This window comes from Ahaetulla prasina, chromosome 4 (genome assembly GCF_028640845.1).
Source record: "Ahaetulla prasina isolate Xishuangbanna chromosome 4, ASM2864084v1, whole genome shotgun sequence".
Lineage (NCBI taxonomy): Eukaryota > Metazoa > Chordata > Lepidosauria > Squamata > Colubridae > Ahaetulla > Ahaetulla prasina.
In genome coordinates, this window is record NC_080542.1 from 66,626,679 (window position 1) to 66,649,738 (window position 23,060).

The 23,060-nt window shown below is 38.9% G+C and overlaps 1 protein-coding gene and 1 long non-coding RNA gene across 4 annotated transcripts in view; one reads left to right on the forward strand and one right to left on the reverse strand.

Moving 5' to 3' along the window:
- The first annotated feature begins 226 nt into the window (after positions 1 to 226).
- Positions 227 to 23,060, forward strand: part of LOC131198521 (uncharacterized) — a 28,918-nt gene continuing 6,084 nt past the window's right edge. Inside the window, exons 1-4 of the long non-coding RNA XR_009155105.1 lie at positions 227 to 305; positions 7,950 to 8,017; positions 9,147 to 9,293; positions 12,119 to 12,221. This is a non-coding gene — a long non-coding RNA (uncharacterized LOC131198521). The remainder of the gene's footprint in view (positions 306 to 7,949; positions 8,018 to 9,146; positions 9,294 to 12,118; positions 12,222 to 23,060) is intronic.
- The window catches only part of HECW1 (HECT, C2 and WW domain containing E3 ubiquitin protein ligase 1), a 249,520-nt gene continuing 226,727 nt past the window's right edge, over positions 268 to 23,060 (reverse strand). For all 3 annotated transcript variants that reach the window (XM_058183258.1, XM_058183260.1, XM_058183259.1), the window contains 6 exons: positions 12,098 to 12,196; positions 10,520 to 10,649; positions 9,046 to 9,192; positions 7,464 to 7,578; positions 6,920 to 7,118; positions 268 to 401 (listed from right to left, as the gene is read on the reverse strand). In XM_058183258.1, coding sequence (XP_058039241.1) covers positions 290 to 401; positions 6,920 to 7,118; positions 7,464 to 7,578; positions 9,046 to 9,192; positions 10,520 to 10,649; positions 12,098 to 12,196 — 802 coding nt within the window. In that variant the 3' untranslated portion in view covers positions 268 to 289. The remainder of the gene's footprint in view (positions 402 to 6,919; positions 7,119 to 7,463; positions 7,579 to 9,045; positions 9,193 to 10,519; positions 10,650 to 12,097; positions 12,197 to 23,060) is intronic.

Here is a 23,060-nt window from a genome sequence, read left to right on the forward strand (position 1 = left end):
ATTAACACTTGGTCAAGTGTAGAATAACTTGCATTCATATTTTCATTATTACTAATGGAGGTATGTGTAGATACATGGAGACCTTGTTTTCATATTGCATACAGGGTAATTGCCCATTGGGAATTAAAGATGAAAAGCATGAAAGTTAGTTCTTAAAGGAAAGCTGTTCTTCATGCACAGCTTTTATTTCTCCTGTCTTTTCCATCAGAAATAAAATACTGAAAATAAAATTCATATGGCAGAAGGAGCAAATGATGTCATTGACAAGGAAGCAATTGAATCCCTTTTTTCATTCAAGTCCAAAGGTACTAGTCTCTTCAACAGCTGTCAACAGCTTTTCACACAGCATTGAATATGATGGGTAGGGTGGAAGATCCAGGCGATTGAAACAAGTATGGGCTCTGCAAAATGAAAATAATATGCAAAGCTTTAAAAATAGCATCTTTGTCAGTAATAGTCCAATGTATGTCACTTGTCTTATTGATCCTTTTAAACCTGAAAATGCAAGTAAAACCACATCTTTGGGGAAGGATGTTGTTTGTTATTGCTGTGTAAATTAACAATGGGTTTGAAAGACTATTTCTTTAATCAGAATCTTATGCACAATTTTTCTCTCCAGATTTTCCCTTAGTCACAATTTCCCATTTGAACTGTAAACATAACTTTCCCACAACCAGCAGGAAAGACTGGAAAGGAAAAATGTTAACAAAGGACAAGAATTAGGCACCTTCCTTCTAAGCTGTAATGCTAATGCTTACGAAAAGATTGACAGACCTGTATTTGCAGCTATAACTCTAGACTCAGTTATCTCCTAATTCAAACATTCAGAAAGTATGGTTACTCTCTACTACAAATGGCAAGATGCATCATACTGGAGTCTTGGTGATTTCTGCCATTTTGTGTATTTCTTTATGAGCCATCTAAACAGTGGTGCTATTTATGTTTATATATTAACAGCACTTTATACCTGCTTACAGACAAAGACCTAAAACCATGAAATCAACAATTAAATTAGTGAGGACTTGGACTGAGGAGACAAAGCTAAAGCTACAGGCTTGTTTTGACTGCATTGATTGGAATGTTTTTGAAAATACCTCTGCAGACTTGGATGAACTCAAAGATACTGTAACATCGTATGTCAGTTTTTGTGAAGACCTATGTGTGCTGACCAGAAACCTATGAATATACAGTAACAATATACCTTGGTTCACAGCTAAACTTAAGCAGCTACGTTGTACCAAAGAGAAAGCCTTTGGTACAATGTTGTACAATCAGGCCAGAAATATATTAACAAGGGAAATCAGAGCAGCAAAGAAAAGCTAAGGAATTGGTTTTCAACAAATGAACCAGCAAACATGTAGAAAACTCTTAAAAATATCACTGGTTAAAGCAAACCTCCTTCCTATGCTGAAGGAAATCAACAACAGGCAGATGACCTGAATGTGTTTTACAGTAGATTTGTTAGAAAACTACTGCCACCCATTTCCACAAACTCTAGAGATGTGCTATGTTCTTTCTTGCTTCAAACCCTCTACTATCATTCCAGTGCCGAAGAAGCCCACCATTAAGGAACTAAATGATTTCAGACAAATTGCTCTAATATCTGTAGTTATAAAAACCTTTGAAAGGCTAGTGCTGGCCCATCTGCAATCCATTATGGATCTGCCATTAGATCCCTTGCAATTTGCCTACCCAGCAAATAGATCAACAGAGGATGCTGTTAATGTGACTCCTACAACATCTTGAATCTCCAAAAACCTATGCAAGGGTCTTCTTCGTAGATTTACACTCAGCATTCAATGCCATCATTCCAGATATTCATATAAATAAACTAAATCAGCTAGCTGTACCTGACCACACTTGTAAATGAATTATAAGCTTCCTAACAGACAGGAAGCAGCAGATGCAGCTAAGCAGAATCACATCAGATACCTGTACAATTAGCACAGGGCTGTGTGCTCTCTCCACTTCTCTTGTATCTATATACCAATGACTGCACCTCAAATGATCCATCTGATAAACTATTGATGTTTGCAGATGATACAACAGTGATTGGTCTCAATCGAGGCAATGACGAATCTGCATACAGACGGGAGGTTGAACAACCAGCCTTGTGGTGCAACCAGAACAATCTTGAACTAAACACAGTCAAAACAGTAGAAATGGTGGTAGATTTTGGGAGAAACCCTCCTATACTACCACCTCTTACAATAGTAGACAACACAGTATCAACAGTAGAGACCTTCAAGTTTCTAGTTCTATGGTATCTCAAGACTTAAAATGGACACCTAACATCAAAAACGTCATCAAAAACACACAACAGAGAATGTTTTTTCTGCACCAACTCAGAAAGCTCAAACTGCCCAAAGAATTGCTGATTCAGTTCTAAAGAGAAATTATTGAATCTGTCATTGAGTCTGCACCTCTATAACTGTCTGGTTTGGCTCTGCAACCAAACAAGACAAACACAGACTTCAACAGAAAATTAGAACTGCAAAAAAACCCCCACAATTGCTACTAACTTGCTTTCCATTGAGAACCTGTATACTGTACGGGTCAAAAAAACTGCTGTGAAAATATTTACAGACCCCTCACATCCTGGACATTAATTTGTTTCAACTTCTACCTTCAAAATGACGGTATAGGCACTGCATACCAGAACAACTAGACACAAGGACAATTTTTCTCCAAATGCCATCACTCTGCTAAACAACTAATTCCCACAACATTGTCGAATTATTTACTAAGACTGTATTACTATTATTCTTCTCATCGTTTCTATTACCTATCTCCTCCCACTTATGACTATAACCTTGCTGCTTATATCTCTACAATTTATATTGTTTTATTTATTTCCTAGTATGATTTGATTGCTTATTAGTAACCTATGACTATCACTTGTATCTTATGATTCTTGATGAATGTCTTTTTTCCCTTTTTATGCACACTGAGAGCATATGCACCAAAGACAAATTCCTTGTGTGTCCAATCACACTTGGCAATAAAGAATTCTATTCTATTCTAAAAGTACAAATGGTGCCGAATCTATAGGAAATAGGATTACATTTAGCCAAAGACAATAAGAAGAAACCATATAACCTAGCACAGAGGTCTCCAAACTATGGTCTGTGGCTACATCTGGCCCTCTGGAAGGTTCTAATCTGCCAGCCCCTCCTATGGGCTGTGCTTTGATCCTTTCCAAACAGCACAGGGAGAAAAAGCAGGATTTTATTCATTACTGTTTGGAAAGGAAGATAGGGTTCCCTCAATTTCTGTGATGGGGTGGGGATGGGGTTGTAAGCCAACTGAAGGATTGCTGGACGAGGAAGGGGAAGCATAAAATTTCCTCTGGCTTTGAGCCAGCTGGAGGGTTGCTTCCTTTGCTGAGAGGATGTGTATGATTCAAGGGGCTCCTTTGGATTGTTCTCCCCCTATACCCATGATGTTGAACCGATGGCATGCATGCCAGAGGTGCCATGCAGAGCCCTCTCTGTTGGCATGCGCACTGTTGCCCTAGGTCAGATCTCTGTGTTGCTTCCTTTGTGAGCTTCTGTTTCTATGTTTCTATGTTCCAAAACAGAAGCTCACGAAAGAAAAAGATCTTATCTCTTGCCATGCTGCTGCTGTTGGGATGCTCCGCCTCCCGCCGGCCAGCTGGTCTTTGGGTCTCTGCTGCGCATGCCCACATGACTGCACATATACTTAAGCATGTCTGTGCATGTTGGTGCGCACCTTTTAGTTTGGGCATGCACACACATGCACGTGCGCACCTTTTAGTTTGGGCATGCACACACATGCAGTTTGGGCACTTGTTATCTAAAAGGTTCACCGTCACTGCTGTACACAAAAAAGCTCCATCTGAATTGGCTTAGGGTTGGCCGGATGAGGAAGCGGAAGCCTGCTGGAGCATCGTTTCTTTTGCCTGGGCGGTGGGGGGGGGGAGAGGAGTGGGGAGTGATAGCTTTTCTCTGTTTTTATATTTCCTAATATTTGACATTTTTCTCATATTATTTGTCTAGACAAGCACAACATTGTTTCTTTGTAGTGGTCCCCTTTCTTTTTTGCTTTTGTTGTGAATCATATCATATTGAGCAAAATAAAACACATTAACTCAATTAATTTTTATTTGCTCATTTATAAAATTTATTTTTTTCTCTGCCCCTTAAATGTTTGCAAAGTGTCCAATTCGGCCCTCAGACTGACAAGTTGGAAACTCCTGTTCTAGCATACATGAATACCTGTCTCTACATTAAGACAGCATTTTTGATATTTTTTGAAACCTATTTTGAGTAGTTTCAAGAATATTAAGCCTTTCAAAAAAGCAAGCTGAGGGACTGTTTAACTTTGTAAAGTTTACTGTGGTAAACTTTGCAGCTGCAAGAATATACAGATAGTCCTTGTGTTACAATGGCAATTGGGGCCAGAATTTCTCTCCAGGCATGATTATTCATCTCTAAATTCAGTCTGTCCTTCAGGAGTAATATTTTTATTTTGTACCTAATCTACTAATTTTAAATATAAAAAGATGGCATAGAGTTTGCTTATTTGGTTTAATAACTACTAAGCCTGTAATTAATAGGATCAAGTATGTTTCTTTTATTTTTTGTGATAATATTATAATAGCCTATTTCTAATTATTATTATTATTATTTATTAAATTTATATGTCACTCATCTCATGGTCTGAAACAACTCTGAGTAGCTTATAACATAATAAAACATATCAATATAAAAACAATTATGAATATTAAAATATATTAGTATTATAGCATTAAAATTACGATCAAAAATTGCCTTGTCTTGTTAATACATAAAAATAGGGTGGTCAGAACTGGAGCTAACCAGTCTTTTTTTACTTTTTTTAAATTAGGGGAATTAAATCTCCTTCAGATGTCTTCTCTGATTTTAATTTGGCTATAGATATGTTAGTTATAGACAAAAATGACAATCCCAGAGTCAATACAAGAGGGAATTACATCTGTGATTATAGCATATTCCTTTTAAAAAAATCTTATAGAAGTGATCCTCCAATTTATCTGCTGATATTTGCAAGATAGGACCAAAATACAGGTACAGTCCATCTACTCTTAATCAGTGCCGAAACCAAGTGGTGTTCTTAAGTTTAGCTTCCAAAATTAAGTTCTCCCAATTCTGTCTTGCAGCCTGCATTTTCTTTAGGTCTTTAGGTCAAAAGGACTTTATAATTTCCTTAAAAAATGAATTTATTGCATTTCAGAGAGATTTTTTTATCCTTGATGCAATATTATTTATATCAAGGTTTAAACTTTTTATGTGCATAAACAGCATTGGCTGATAAAAATCTTACCCATGGGAAATTGACTGATACAGTGACACTACCTAGTCAATGAAGTCAGCTAGGCAGATTTGTTTGTGTATCAGAAGCAGGGGCTCTAAAGTCAAGAGCCTAGATAAAAATGTAGCCAAATCTTTAGACCATTAGTTTCATACCTGCTTCTTTATTGTAATGTCAATAAGGCAATGGGCTATTTTTAATGATTCAAGATTTGTTTTAGTGTTTTAATTAGTGGAAAGTGATCATTATCATCTTGAATTTCAATACAGAAGTAAGCTGTAAAATGAATAAAGCTCCAGATAATCATGCTATATTGGGCCCATTAGGGCACCAGAATATAACCTCCCCTTTTAAACCCCCTTTTCATTAAGTCTATCTAGATTTAAACTGTCCAAATGTTGAACTAAATGAAATCCTGCAATGTTATGTTTAAACTTATTGGCTGGTAAACAACCATGCCAGTTTTAGGGATCATTGCAGGGGTGAAATCCAGCAGGTTCTAACAGGTTCTGGAGAACCGGTAGCAGAAATTTTGAGTAGTTCAGAGAACCTGCAAATATCACCTCTGGCTGGCCCCAGAGTGTGGTGGGAGTGGAAATTTTGCAAAATCCTTCCCCCAGGAGGGGAGGGAATGGAGATTTGCCAGTATCCTTTCCCTGGATTGGGAATGGAGATTTTGTAATATCCTTCCCCTGCCATGCCCACCAAGCCACGTCTACAGAACCGGTAGGGAAAAATTTTGGATTTTACCCCTGGATCATTGGCTAGTTAAAATAAATTTTCAAAGGATGTTAAACTGACCAATACTTGCATTAAAGTCATTAGAAATAATAATTATACTGTCTGGGTATTGATATATGTAACCCTAGTGGAGCAATGATAATTTCTCACACTTTGGGTTTCCAGAAATGCAAGTATAGGCCAAGACATGATTATACAACTTGAGGTTTTAAGTTGAATGACAAAAACTACAAGTATCTTTTAGAAACTATTTCAATACTTTAATCTGTCCTTTATAGGGTTACAAAGATTACTTTTAGGCAAATTGAGATGGCATGACTTTAGAAAATAAAAGAGCAGCAATTAATTTATTTTAATTTGTTTACTATTAATTTATTAATTTAATGTTTTTTAATTAGCATAATGGTAGCATTTGAATTTCCTGCTGCAGGAAACTACTTTCTCAGCTGTTTTTCTAATTATTCTGGATTGTATATCATGGTATTCTACTTTTGTGTGACCTTAACAGTCCATGTAAATGGCAAAAGAAAGAATGGTAAAACAAGAAACCACATAGGAAAGGAAAACTTGCTTTAGTTGACTAAGATTTCTCAACATTTAATTACTTATTATCCTTTATGAACCCAAAATGAATTTCTCTCCTGCATCATTTTTGATCTGATGTCCTTTATCACTTTTAGCCTGTCTTTTCTATAACACAAAATACTTAGGATGTCTTATAAAAGCAGTCTTTAATATGATAAATTGGAATATTCAGAGACGCTGTCAAATAGTCTTGTCATTAATAAAAATATGAATCGTGAACATAAAAATAAATTTATACCCAACTATGAATGATAGAATGTCATTTTAAGATGAAACACACCTGGGTAGTGATGTTATTTTACCCCATTTCTCTATACAGAAACGCCGTAGTCCATTGCTCCCTCGAAGGGCTGCAAAGCCTTCATAAGGGACACTAGATGTTCCAGTAACAAACTGTAGCAATCGTAATCTTTGCTCATTGTTGAATCTTTCTACTGCAGCCCAAAACCATCGTATTACTATATGGCCATCATGGTAACCTAAAAGAGAAGATGGGTAAAAGACAAATGCATTAGAACCAGGGAAAAAAGACACAACTGGATGTGAAGATGAACTAAACATTATATTTTGCATTATTTAGTCATATCTGCTCAGAATATGTTTTTTCCACATTAGTTTTATGTAATTGCTGGTATATCTGAATTAAGCATATCCAATATGTATAAAAAATGGTATAGCTATTAGACATAAAAACCAACCTACAACCTATAAATTTATGTAATTTCATACATAAAACTACTTTACAGACATGGGGCAGAATTCCCAGCATTAACAGGACTTAATGAAATGAAAAAATGGCAAGGAAGAATAATTGCAATGTTTACCACCCCGATATTCTGTGTTATTGCGCCAGTCATTAAGGTCGATTTCAGCTGTGCCAGCGATTACCAATTCTAGTTCTCTAGCATCAAAAACTGAAACAAGTCTTGAATCCACAACCTGAAAAATAAAGCATGCATTTAATAAAGCACACACATGCATGCATTTAATAATAAAGCACATATGCTAGCAATAAATGTAGAAATATCAAAAGACTCAATATTTTACACAAGCTAGGTATATTTGCAAATTTGTGAAAGCTGGTTTCCAATTATTAGATATTTGTATAATGCAGACACACCCCAGGTATTCTTTTAATGTGTGTTAATTGTTTGCTTGCATTGTTTTGATCAGCAGGTTTTATTAAGGCCAATAAATGGTAACACCGATCAATTACTGCTCAATAAAATATATTAGGCTTTTTGATACAGAAATGCTGATTATTTAAAATATTACATTGTAAAATAAAATTATTTTAAATATTTTATCAGTAGAAAAGAATAGTGGAAGAGAACCAATTTGATGTGGTGGTGAAGGTGCCAGGCTAAACCAGGAAAATGTGAGTTCTAATCCTGTCTTGTGCCAGCCCATCTCTCAGCCCTAAGAAGGAGGCAATGGCAAAACAGTTTCAATTTTTTCCCAACAAAACTGCAGACTTGTCATTATGATGTCACTGAAGTGTTGGAGCCAAAATTACCCTGTTTGTTGTTGGTTTTTTTTTGCTGGAGGGTGTGTGTGTATGACACTGTCATAGATAACAATGTTTAAGAGATAAAAATTTTCATTAAACTTTTTAAAAAAACAGGAGAAAAAGTAAAAAAACAGCACAACTAAAAATTTATGACTTTTATTTAAGCTGCCAATTTGCTATTGCTTACAAAATGGGATTCAGAAAATGTGCAAAAACTTCCAAGCTGGTAATCAGTAATCTCATTTAAGGCAGCGGTTCCCAGCTCCTGTGGCCCACTACTGGGCTGTGATCTGGGTTGCAGAAGAGATGGGCAAGCACATGTGCATGAAACTGTATTCAAATCAACAGAGGATATTTGTGTTCATGTGTGGAACTTCATGCATGCGCCCCTTCACTCATGCAAGTGGAGCTTCACACACACACATGCACCCGCCATTCATACATACCCCACGCCAGGCTGCTAAGCTGGTAACATTGGGGACCACTGATTTAATGGACTTAGGCCCGGGGCCAGGGAAAGCAATCGGCAGTATCAGAATTTCTGTGAAAGTTTGTAGAGGGAAACCTAAATGTTATATAGGCACAAACCTTTACATTTATTTTCATTTTAAAAATGGAATTTGTACTTTTATTTTTCATAGGTTTTGCTACCAAAAACTACTGAAAAATAGAAGCGCAAATTCCATTTTTAAAATGAAAACAAATGTAAAGGTATATAAGCATGGTATGTCTAAATAATGATTGATCTTCCACTTATACTGATGCTTCCTATTAAGATTTGAAACCACTACTAGAGCAGTTAATTCTTTGTCCTTTTTTGTACTGCATTTGCTGTAATTGAAATGCCTTTATGTTTATGACTCTTCAACTCTTATTTGATAAAATATGATACATACTTCGTAGAAACCACGAACAAGTGCCTCGGTTTGCTGAACAACCCCTCTTTCTACTCGCCACTTAACCATTCTTTCAATATACTCCTTCTTGTTCTTTTCAGTTACTTGCGTATTTGCACCTCCAGATTTCAACTCTCTTTCTGTTACCTAAGAAACAAATCAAATAAGCAAAACATAAATATCGGGCAGGAATATAGAAATTACCATGACAACAAGCACTTTTAATAATCAAGTATTGCTCAATGAAGGTATGTATCGTTACGCTGTTTGATTTGACTTCTTGTGTGGATGTTTATTTTTTTTACTATACACCACAATGAACCAATTTATTGAAATTGGGCATATGTTGGAGATATTGTGTAGTCAGTTCCAGGCCACTGAAGAGAAATTCTATTACAATAACCCATTTCTGGGAACATGGCTAATTGCAAGAGTTTAGTGCAATACAGTAATGGCTCATAACTTATTTGCTTTTTAATCAGTATTGCCTTTAAAATTGTATTAGTTATCTGTGCCAGCAATATTTTAAAAATAGGTGTGTTGGTGGTTAAAACGTGTAACCAATTCTCTAAATCTTCATTATTTCACAGTTTACCTAAAAAGTAGATTTCTGAATAAAGCAGCCAGAACCAATTTTTCCAACTTTTAATTCCAAAAATTCCATCTAGCTCAAACAGAGTTCTTTATTTGGATTTTTAAAATTAGTTTCAATGTTTTTATCAGTCTTAACACTCCAAAACTACTGCATTTCTCAATTATTTTAATTTAGCTTTAGTTAAATTGTATTATTTGGAGCAGATTTCTAATTTTCCAATATCCAAGTGATAAGAAATATTAATCTATTTGAAATTTTAGTAGTTCAGTTATATGCTAATCTTTGATTGTAATAAATATTTGATTGATTTAGATTCAGATACATTCAGGTTTGAGAACTGCATTCATATTGGTAATGCCATGGCTTGCTATTTTTTTTTTAATCTGTTGAAAGAATACCAGATTCTAGAAAGATACCTGATTTGTTGCAACATTGATAATCCTCCCTTTGAAGGCCCAACATAAAAGAATGAACGTTGGAACCAGCTGTTAACAGTATTTAACTTTATTTTGCAAATAAAATGAGATAGTGTCTACATCATTCCTGGATTTTCTTAAAAGAAAGTACTTACATAATAATAAATAATAAATAAACTTGTTTTGTCTCTGCTATTTATATTGTGAACTTTCAACCCAGTTTGCTTAACACCTCTTTACTTGTGATGGCCACAACAAATCCTGACATATATAAATCCCAGTGATGATTGTAAAGTCAATTAAGCAAATGAATACGGTACCTGCCTATTCTTATTTTATAATACTGTAGTTGCTGTTTGTTGTCCTATTTTTTTAATAACTGGTCTCCAGATAAGCTTTGTTCCCAATTTGAAATTTCTATGACTCCTAATTTCTAACTTGTAATAGATTCATATTAAATTACCTGTCCAAACACTTCCTCATTCACTGTGAAAGTGAGATCCAGAATATCAGTAATGATGTTATCTTTCATCCATTGTAAACTTTGGTGGAATTCCTCATCCAGATATTCCATATCACTAAGGTCACATGGCCTGATTGACAATAGATAATAAATTATGTTCAAGTTTCAAATAATAAAATATTAAATAGTAGACTCAGTTCAAACTTTAAGTGCCATTAGCTACCTGCAACCATAGCTAAGCATTGTATTGCCATTTTACTGCCACTGAATAGAGAATTCTACTGCCTGATTTTGTATCAGCTTCCTAGGGATCATCTAGTTCAGGGATGTCAAACTGGTGACCCATGAGCCGGATGCGTCATGTCAACCCCGGCTCTGCAAAGGTAAAAAAATCTCGATACTCATGTAATGTGATCGAGTTTGACACCTGTGAACTAGTTGGTAAAGAAATCCTCTGCTAGATTTAGAATGATTAGATATCTATTTTCTTAATATTATTAGAGTGAGTTACAACTTCTTGGTTCATGCTTGATATTGTTCTCTTCTGATCATGAAGTGTTATTGGAATTTTTATTCATACAAAACTTTGCTATACAGATTTTCTTACAAAGCAATAATTCAAAATATTTCATTGTTAATATATACAATAAAAGGGTAGTACAAATACGTTTTAGGGAAATAAATTCAGATATGTCCTACTGAATTCAAGGTTTCCCCCATTCCCATACCTAACAATTGTCATGTATGTAAATGCATCACACATAAGTATTGATGTGGTTGAACTGTCCCAAACAATCTGATGTGCAATTTGAGAGTTCTAAAATCTTTGTTTCATTTGAACAACTGGTTGGACAGCCTTTGTATAGTTTTAACTTGGACACCAGTTGTGCCTGCTTTTTGATTGGGAGACCCTGCTCATGGACACACCTGCTCTGGTCCATTCATAACTGGATTATTGAAATATGCCCTTGATAGCCACTTATAAAATGCAACTGGTCCAAAATATAGTGGCATGAATAATTAGGAGACCATCTCACAAGCTATACTGGTTACTAGTGAGATTTTGAATGCAATATAAGGAACTGATTCTTATCTATAGAGATTCTCATGCTAAATTATTTGTGGGACCATCTCTTTCTAATTATTTCCATTCAACTGGTAAGTTCTAAAAGGATCAGCATCCTCTAGATTGCTTAAGCAATATCATCTGGTAGGATCCAGAAGAAACAACTTCTCTGATGCCAATAGCATCACCATTTAGAGTGCTGTCTTCTATGAGATTGGGTTGGTCCCAATTCTGCCTGCCTTTCAAAAAGCCTTTAAGACTTCCCCAGGGCACTAAGTCAGGGACTGGCATGAATGATTTTTTCTTGGCACTTTGTCTTTTTTATATGAATTTAACTGCAATTTATTGATGTATGCTGACCTGAGACACGAACTGAATAGGTGGCTGTATAAATTGAATGAATAAATTAATGAATAAATTAAAACTCTCTTTAAAATTCCACTTATCCCATCTTACCAAGAGATTAAAAAAATGTCATAATGGTTTCTGCCATTGAGTCTGTAAATACTCACAGCCTTAACAATGCTTTGTAGAATGGCCTTGTGAAGAAAGCATCAAGTAGATACTGATGAATAAGAGCAAGACCGAGGATACGACCACTAAATCGGAACCTGAACCAAAAACAAACATAATGAGGTATGCATAATTTTTGAGATAGTTTATTCATTTATTTCTGTTTGAAAACAATATATCTAATAGCAATCAAGGCATTTAATCGATACGTAAAAACTGTCGGTGATTTTATCATAGGATTCATTTCATGTGATCTGAATTGATTTTCTAAGCAATTTCTTTCCTGACAATGTGATACAACTGCATTATGAAGGTATCTTAAAAAATAAAAATAAAAAATCGGTTTAAATTAATCCCCATCTTTTAGAAACAGAAGTGCTTTGGGTCAGATCCTATGCTACACATTTATTCAGTTTTTCTCAACCTGATGATCTCCAGATAGTAGCATGTGTATGTGATTGGGAATTCTGGGAGCTGCATTTCCAACAAATCTTAAAGACACAAATTTGAAGAAGTTGCTTTAATATTCTATATGTGTATATTACTGAACATGTGATGACCTGCTCCTCAAAAAGCCAAAACAAAAAATCTTAAATTACAAGGAACAGTACTTGCAAGGTTGTGAAATGATCTACAAAATAGAAAACATTATCTGGATTTCCTAGTAAAATGCATGTTACATGTGTCAGTCCAGAAACAGTCCAAATCACCTTTTGTGCATAGATCATAGCATTAACATAGTTTGGACCATCATTGGGAAATATTGTGGTCTCATATTAACTCATGTAAATAAATATATTTATTTATTGATAAGATTGAGGAAGCCCAGAAATGGCCAAGAAAAATAGTGCCCAAAAATAGTAATAGGTCTGAGGGACAAAATATATCAGAAAAGACTGGAGGAACTGAATATGTACAGCCTGGAGGAGAGAAGGAAAGATGGGGCTTGATTGAAACCTTTAAATATACTAAGGGTGTAAATAATGGGTCTACAAGTCAGTATTTTCAATAGTAAGCAAAAGTCAAGGACATGGAGCAAAATCTCATATTGACAGGAAGAAGTTCAAAAAGGTTAGAAAGTATTGTTTTCACAAAGAGTATTGGAAACTTGGAACCAGCTTCCAGACGAGGTAGTGGTCATTTATTAGTAACTGAGTTTAAACATGCTTGGGATAAACACACTTCCATCATCTGACAATAAATAAATAAATAAATAAACCCCTCAAAGAGCAGACTCAATGAACCATTAGGTATTTTTTCTGCCATCACTTTTCCATGTTTCTATGTTTGAGGAATTACGTATTTTGATATAAATATTGATTTTGAATATGTGTATGCACTCTGAAACAACTACATAAAAAATGAATCTTAAGAAAGAACAGTATATAACTGGCAAAAGGGGGTTTATTGCTAATTCTTGAAAAATGCTAAAAGTGTGGCATCTATTATGGAAGAAAGGAAGCAGGTGTGCACTGAAAGCTTTTTAATAGGATTACAGATGTCAACAAGCAATTAACTAGAATAGAATTTGTATATTATTCCTTGTTTCCCAGTTGTGCATAAAGCAGTCTTATTACATTCAGTAATGTAAAAAACTGCTGTTAATAAAAGATGCTAAAGTAATAGGAAAAAACATAATCTGTCATTTTTTCATATTAAATAGAAACATTATAGTAGAACCAGACCAACCTCCATCGCAAATAATAATAACATCTTATCTGTGCAAGATCTTACAGGGAGAATAAACATTCAGATGCTGCTGCATTATCTGGAGAATTTTTTCCAAAACTAATAAAATAAACTGATTTTAAGAGGAATTAAATAATACCTCTAGTAGATTAGAATAAGAGTTCTGTTTATATCAGACACCATTTATCTAGATCTCCACATGAATTAATTTGTTTTTGACATTCATATGCACCATTTATATATTTGGAAATTCCATTACAAATTATATATGGAGAAACTAAATTTTCATGATTTCGCCTTTAAAGTCATTAAAGCTAATTGTTACAATTTGAAAGCTGTTTTATTTAAAATATAGATGTAGCTAGCATCATTGCAATTGCATGTCTTTTTAATTATTTTAGAGTAAAGGTAAAGGTTCCCCTTGTACATATGTGCTAGTCGTTCCCGACTCTAAGGGGCAGTGCTCATCTCCGTTTCAAAGCCAAAGAGCCAGCGCTGTCCGAATATGTCTCCATGGTCATGTGGCCGGCATGACTAAAAGCGAAAGGCGCACGGAACGCTGTTACCTTCCAACCAAAGGTGGTCCCTATTTTTCTACTTGCATTTTTTACGTGCTTTCGAACTGCTAGTTTGGCAGAAGCTGGGACAAGTAACGGGAGCTCACCCCATTACACGGCACCAGGGGTTGGAACCGCTGAACTGCCGACCTTTCGATCGACAAACTCAGCGTCCTAGCCACTGAGCCACCGCGTCCCATTTTATTTTAGAGTAAGCCCTCTCAAATAATTAAAAACACATGGGATTACAATCATAATGACCAACTGTCATTCAGTTTTATTTTTCCTTCAACTACAGTACTACTGAGAAATTATTGGATATATATTTAATGTCTGTATGACAAATTCACCTCTCTAGGAAGAAAATGTAATGAGATCAAAAGCAATAAAATCTCTTCATTCTATTTGTTAGCCAGCATGTTTAGATTGAAAAAAGAAGAAAGTAGTCAATTTGAAATCCTAGTATATGACAGCAGACAAAACATTATTGCCATTACCAAAATCTGGTGGGATGAAAACCATGACAGGAGCATGCAGCTAGTGAGATTTAAATTGTTCAAACAAAAAATGGACCTAATAAAACAAGAGGCAGAGTTGCACCATATATAAGACATCATTGCACCTTTATAGAAATGTAACAGAAAATGATGAAAACCTTCTTGAATGCATTTAGTTTAATATAAAAGGAAAAGGGGAAAAATGACATTGCTAAAGGGGAATACTGCAGACCATCCAACTGAACAGAGGAAATAGAAAACTTTTTGCTAATCAGTTAGCTACCGTGTGTGCAAGAAGCATACCAAAATAGTAAAAGGGGACTTTAATTACCTGGATATCAACTGGAAGACAAACTCTGTATCTAGTGAAAGATTAAACAAGTTCCTGACAAACCTAGAAGACAACTCTATCTCACAAAAGGTAGAGAAGAGAACTAGAGGGTCAGCCATACTGAACTTAATTCTAACTAATAGAGAAATTGATAGAAGGAGTTGAAGGTACAGGAAGTTTAGGGCACAGTGACTTTATATTATTGGAATTCATATAATGCAAGCACAAGCAATAGAACAAAGATCAGGGAACTGATCTCAACAGACTTAGAGAAACCTAGAAAATGCTTGTGAAAGATTTCATGGATAGAAATCTTCAAGGGAAAAAAACCTTAGAGGTTTGGGAAATTTTAAAAAGTAAGATTTTACTTTACCAGCACAATATCACCGAAGAAGAAAATTAAGAGATCCCAGAAGAAATTGATAAACTAAAAGATAAAAAGGACAAGTATAAAAAATAGAGAAAAGGGCACATAATTGAAGCAAATAGCTAAGATGAAATCAGAAATGCTAAGGCCCAAAATGAATTAAGGGTTGCAACAAATGTCAACAACAACAACAACAACAACAACAGCTTCTTTCAACATGTAAAAAACAAGAAAAAAAGTCAAGGAAATAATTGATCCATTAATGTGAGAAAATGGCAAGATGATGCATAGCAGAGAGAAAGCAAAACTGCTTAACTGATTCTTTGCATCTGTCTTTACAAAAAAGGAAAAAACCCTATCAAAAACAGTACCATAAAAGAAAGATTAGGAATCCAAACAGACAAGAAAATGATAAAAGGCACCTATCTACTCTAGAGGAGTTCAAATCAGTATATCCAGATCGATTACATCCCAGAGTTGTTGAAAAATAGCAGACATGATTTCAGAACCACCGAACCACATCTTTCAAAGATCCTGGAGCACCAGGGAACTGCCAGAGGACTGAAAAAGAGGTGATATGGTTCCCATCTTCAATGAAGGGGGAAAAATAGATCCAAGAATCAACAGACCTATCAACCTGACATCAGTATGTGAGAAGATCCTGGAAAAGATAATCAAGAAACAAATCTGGCAACACCTAAAAACAAACAAAATTGTAATAGAGGGCCAACATGAGTTTATCCAAAACAGATCATGCCAGACAAATCTTATTGCATTTTTGATAGCCTTTTACAAATTAGTGGACAGTGAAATATGGAGAACATAATTTACTTAGAGCATACTCTACTAATTGATAAGATCACCACCACATGGTTTTATAACTGGCTAACCAACTGCACTCAATATATAATCCTTAGTAGAACTATCTCTACATGGAGGGAAGTATGTCAAGGTTCTGTCTTAGGTCCAGTACTCTTAAACATCTTCATAAATGATTTACATGAGGGCATATAAGAGTAACTCATTAAATTTGAAGACAACACCTAATAAGGCTCTGCGCATGCGCAAGTATGGCGTTTCGCTAGGGGAATCGGAGCTGGCGTTGGATGATTTTCTCAGGATGGCAGCCTCTGGGTGACTTGCCGAGCTGCTTTTACCCCCCGGCCCGTTGGATCATCTTCTCGGCGGCCGCAGGAAAGGTATCTTGACCTTCTCGGGTTCGCGGCTGCTGAGAACGGGGGCCGAGGGAAAAGCGGCGAACAGCGAATGGCGGCCATTTTCTGGGCATATGGTGAGGCCCGCTGTTTATCTTCGGCTTCGGCCCGCCTTGTCCATCGGCGCTTTACCGCGCACGGTGAGGCCCCGGCGGGCTGTGAGGTGTCCCATCTGCGTCCTGTGTCCTGTGTTCCATCGGCATGAGGCGAAGCGAGGCCACGGCGGGAGGTGAGGCCCAAGACGAGGCCTTGAGGCATGGCCGCGGCTTATCCTTCCTTTCCATCGGCGCTTTTCACCCGCGTTTTCCATCGGTCTTCTGCCCCCCCCCCGACTTTTGAACGTTGACGGGGTGAAGGATTGTTCCTGGCCTGCAGTCGCCTTCTCTGCCTGAATTTTTCATTATGATGTTCCGATTTTGCCCCCTGCCACATTGGGATCTGTGGTATTCTACAGCTTGTGGGCCCCTTTGGGGAGATCTCTGGCCAGGCCTGCCCCTTGAAACGGCCTGGTCCTGGGGATTGATTTGCCTTTTGGAGTCAGTAGCTGTCTGTGGACAGGCCTTTGGCCTGGAGCAGCTTGTTCTCGGAGCAGCTGGCGGAGGGGGTGATATGGCAGGCTTCGGAGGAGTCCGGAGGAGTCCCGGCCTATTTTGGCTTGTTTCTTCCGAATCAATGCAATATCATCTGCACTTATATGGCCTTTTGAGATTCTTAGGGTGGTTCTCGATGACCACTGCGGAAGAGGCTATGAGAACTGGTTTGAGATCTGCCGGGGGACCTATCCGGTAATTAATGACGGGCATCGATGGCGGGGATGGTAATGCCATCCACCTTATACCCAATGGTTTTTTTGGACTGGATTATGGATAGATTGGCAGTATTTCTTTGACTTATTAAGATCTTTTACAAGGACCTTATTTATGGATTATTTACCATGGATTCTATCTGTCTATTTCCTTTTGTTATACCATCTTTGTCATCATTTTCCAGCCCCTATTTGTCTCATTTGACAACTGGACATCCATTGGAGGATCCATCATTTATTAATGTTCTGCCAACCTGGGATTTTATCATCTTTCGCCAATTCTCATTTTTTCTATGCGTTCCTCTGCACATGAACTCTTGCACCTGCGAGGTGCCCCCGCCTCGCAGGAATGGCCCGCTTCGTTACCGAGGGCCGGCCTCAATGACGGGTCTTGGGACCCACAGAGGTGGCATGCGTCGAGAAAGAGCCTTTGGGGATTTTTAGAGAGGGAATTTTTAAGGGGAGGGAGGGTTAGGGCGGGTGCTGGGGGGAACCCGTCGGGGGGGGCAGTTCCTGCATGTGCTCGCGGCAGTTATTTAATAGGTTTGAAGGTTATGGGGGAGGATTACGTTCCTTTTAGTGAGAGTGGTCCTATCTGTATGGTAAGTGGGAGGGGCAGATATGGCGGAAGTGAGGGCTCGTATCATTTTCTGGGGGCGTGTGCTCGATGTTTGAAGGCGATCACACGCCCCGATCCCCCAGACTTTTTCCGTTCCCCGGATGGTCAAGACCCTCAGAGCCTAGGCCTCTGGTTGATGTTGTGCAATGCACGGTCCGTGGCCAATAAGGCCCCCCTAATCTGTGATCTTATTCAGGGGGGTGCCGCGGACCTTATGGGCGTTACGGAAACCTGGTTGGGCACAGAGGGGGGCGTGCCCCTTGTTGAAATGTGCCCACCGGGTTTCTGAGCATTTCATCGACCGAGGGCCCAAGGTAGGGGTGGGGGGGTGGCGGTTATTAAAGAAAGTCTAGAGCCGAGGGAGACCACTGTGCCTCAGATTGCCGGCTATGAATCCCTCTTTGTGAGGTGGGGTCATAGGTGTCAGAGGGGCTTGCTGGTCACATACCTGGCTCCTTGCTGCATGACAGCAGCCCTGCCCGAGCTTCTGGAGGGGCTTGCTGGAGTGGCTGTTGAGACCCCCACACTTATGGTCATGGGGGACTTTAACTTGCCATCGGCCGGCATGTCATTGACAGTAGCTTGGGAGTTCATGGCTTCCATGACGGCCTTGGATCTGACTCAAGTAGTTGATGGCCCTACCCACATTGGGGGAGGCATGCTGGATCTGATTTTTATCTCTGGGCAGTGGTTGAAGGATCTGGACTTGAGAGATTTAGTCACTGAACCTTTATCATGGTCAGATCACTCTCTCCTTCGTCTAGACTTTCGGACTGCCGCTCAACACTGCAGGGAGACGGAACCAATACGATGGTTCCATCCCAGGCGCCTGATGGACCTGGAGAGGTTCTGGACGGAGCTTGGGCCGTTTCCTGAGGGTCTGGCTCACGGCTCGGCTGAAGAACTAGTCGCGGCTTGGGAACTTGCCGTGGCTGGGGCTCTAGACCGTGTCGTGCCTTTGTGGCCTCTGACCCAGCACAGGTCTCAACCAGCCCCTTGGTTCTCCGAGGGGCTGAGGGAGATGAAACGCCGGAGAAGACGCCTAGAGAGTTCCTGGAGGTCTAGTCGTTTGGAGGCTGATCGGACATTAGTTAGGTCATATAATAGAACCTACCTAGTGGCACTGAGGGAAGCGAGACATTGCTACGTCTCCTCCCTCATTGTATCGGCAGATAACCTCCCGGCCGCCCTGTTTCGGGTGACTCGCTCTCTCCTTCAACAGGGGGAGCGGGATGACCCATTGCAGGGACATGCTGAGGAGTTTAGTAGTTATCTATACGATAAAATCGTTCAGCTTTGGGAGGGCTTGGATCAAAATTGGGTGGATCCAGGTGAGAGGTCGGAGAGCTGTCTTGTTGAGACTGTTTGGGATGAGTTTGACCCTGTGGCTCCCGAGGACATGGACAGGTTATTGGGGAGGTTGAATGCCACCACATGTTTACTGGACCCGTGCCCCTCCTGGTTGGTGCTGGCCACACAGGAGGTGACACGAGGCTGGCTCCAGGGGATTACGAATGTTTCTTTGTTGGAGGGGGTCTTCCCTGCCGCCATGAAAGAGGCGGTGGTGAGACCTCTCCTCAAGAAGCCTTCCCTGGACCCAGCTGTTTTAGGTAATTATTGTCCGGTCTCCAACCTTCGCTTTGTGGCGAAGGTTGTAGAGAGTGTGGTGGCACGTCAATTATCCCAGTACCTGGATGAAACTGTCTATCTAGACCCATTCCAGTCCGGCTTTCGGCCCGGATACAGCACGGAGACGGCTTTGGTCGCGTTGGTTGATGATCTCTGGAGGGCCAGGGATAGGGGTTATTCCTCTGCCTTGATCCTATTAGACCTCTCAGCGGCTTTTGATACCATCGACCATGGTATCCTGCTGCACCGGTTCGAGGGATTGGGAGTGGGAGGCACCGTTTATCGGTGGTTCTCCTCCTATCTCTCTGATCAGTCGCAGACGGCGTTGACGGGAGGGCAGAGGTCGACCCTGAAGCACCTCACTTGTGAGGTGCCGCAGGGGTCGATTCTCTCGCCTCTCCTGTTCAACATCTATATGAAGCCGCTGGGTGAGATCATCAGTGGTTTCGGTGTGAGTTACCAACTGTACGCTGATGATACTCAGCTGTACTTTTCCACACCGGCCCACCCCAACGAAGCTGTCGAAGTGCTGTCCCGGTGCCTGGAGGCCGTACGGGTCTGGATGGGGAGAAACAGGCTCAAGCTCAATCCCTCCAAGACGGAGTGGCTGTGGATGCCGGCACCCCGGTACAGTCAGCCGCAATTGCGGCTGACTGTTGGGGGCGAGTCATTGGCCCCAATGGAAAGGGTGCGCAACTTTGGCGTTCTCCTGGATGGACGGCTGTCCTTTGAAGACCATTTGACGGCCGTCTCCAGGTTCGCCAGTTGCGCCCCTTCCTGGACCGGGATGCCCTATGCACGGTCACTCATGCTCTCATGACATCTCGCCTGGATTACTGCAATGCTCTCTACATGGGGCTTCCCTTGAGGAGCACCCGGAGGCTCCAGTTAGTCCAGAATGCGGCTGCGCGGGTGATAGAGGGAGCCCCTCGTGGCTCCCATGTGACACCACTCCTGCGCAGACTGCACTGGCTGCCTGTGGCCTTCCGGGTGCGCTTCAAGGTTTTGGTAACTATCTTCAAAGCGCTCCATGCCTTAGGGCCAGGCTACTTACGGGACCGTCTGCTGCCACCGATTGCCTCCCACCGACCCGTGCGCTCTCACAGGGAGGGACTCCTTAGGGTGCCGTCCACCAGGCAGTGCCGACTGGCAACACCCAGGGGAAGGGCCTTCTCTGTGGGGGCTCCCACCCTCTGGAATGAACTTCCCCCAGGACTCTGTCAACTTCCTGACCTTCGAACCTTCTGCCGCGAGCTTAAAACACATCTATTTATTTGTGCAGGACTGGACTAGAATTTTAATTTTAAATTTAATTTTAATAGGGTTTTATCATTTTAATTGTTAATTTTAAATTTTGGCCTATTTAAATAAGTTTTTTAATTAGTGTTTTATCTTGTATTATATTTGTATTTTTATCGGGCTGTAAACCGCCCTGAGTCCTTCCGGAGATAGGGCGGTATAAAAATTTGATTAAATAAATAAATAAATAAATAATAAATAACACCAAGCTGGGGGGATTAGCCAATATTCCAGAAAGTAGATTCAAGATCCTGAAGGATCTCAACAGACCTGAGCACTAGGTCCTATCCAACAAAATGTAATTCAATGGCAAGGAAAGTTAAGGTTTTACACTTAAATCAGAAAAACTAAATGCATAAGTATAGAATGGATGGTATCTGACTCAAAAAATAAATAAATAAGAAAGATCAAGAAGTTCTAGTGGATAACTACTTAAATATGAGCCAGCAGTGTGCTGCATTTGCCAAAAAAGTTAGAGTTGCATTAAAAGAGGGATAGAATCAAGATAACTTGAAATATTAGTACTGCTTTATAATGCCTTGGTAAGACCATGCTTGGAATACTACTTTCAGTTTTGGATGTCATGATATAAAAAAGATGTTGGGACTTTAAAAAGACTGTAGAGGAGAGCAATGAAGTTGATTAGGGACTAGAGACTATAATATATGAAGAATAGTTGCAGAAACTGTATCTACTCTAATGAAAAAAAGGACTAGGGGTGACATAATAGTATATCAATCATATCTAAGGGGCTGCCAAAAAGAAAAGGGGATTGCCAAAAAAGAAAAGGGGATCTCCAAAGCATTTGAATGTAGGACAAGACACACAGAAGCAACCTACAACTAAGGAGGAATTTTCTGACACTTAGAACAATTAATCAATGGAATGGCTTGGTTTCAAAAGTTGTGTGTGTTCCATCATTGGAGATTTTTAAGAATAAATTGGTCAGTCATTTGTCTGAAATGATATGGAGTCTCCTGCTTGAGTGGGGATTGGACTAGAAGTCCCTTCCAACTCTGTTATTCTGTATTCCGTGAATAGTAATTTACGGTTGATCTATCAAAATGCACTGGAATAATACCAAAGGTGTTTGCCATTTCTAGTATTAATTTTGCATTAAATTGCTTTCCATCTCATAAATTATTTTATCTCAGTATTTTAAAAAAAAGAGAGAAAGAAAGAATGAGTTTATTATTTGATTCTATTTGTTTTCTATCTACCTCTCCTCCTGGAACATTTTATTGTATGAGATGATAAAGAGGCTTGATACAATTTTTTGGAAGGTTACTGAGAGTAGTATATTAAGAAAATATATTTCTTGTGAATATTTTATTTTTGCAAATGAATTAATATATACTCAGCAATATCAAAATAATTTGCAATTTAAATGTAGAATTTTGCACCCCAAAAATGTCTATTAATCATAAAAAGTGGTAAAACTTTCCACAATTCTTTCAACACTTTTTCTTTCCAATCAATAAATTAGCTAAACTATATTCTGCTATTGTGCATTAAACAATGTTTATCAATGTGTTTTGTAAGAGCCGAGGTGGCATACTGATTAGAGTGCAGCACTGTAGGCTACTTCAGCTGACTTCTAGCAGTTCGGTAGTTCAAATCTCACCGGCTCAAGGTTGACTCAGCCTTCCATCTTTCCAAGGTCAGTAAAATGAGGACCCAGATTGTTGTGGGCAATATGGTGACTCTGTAAACCACTTAGAGAGGGCTGTAAAAGCACTACGAAGTGATATATAAGTAAGTGTTATTGCTATTGCTATTTTTAAAGAGGCAAATAATGAAAAAGAACATCAATCAATCCCCTAGTACAGAACTGCACATACCTGAAAATGAAGTACATTATGTTTATTTGCTCTGATACCAAGAGATACGTGGCATTTCCTGAAACCTTACTTGAGTTCCTATAACCAAGGAACTTATTTTATTGCACTAAATTG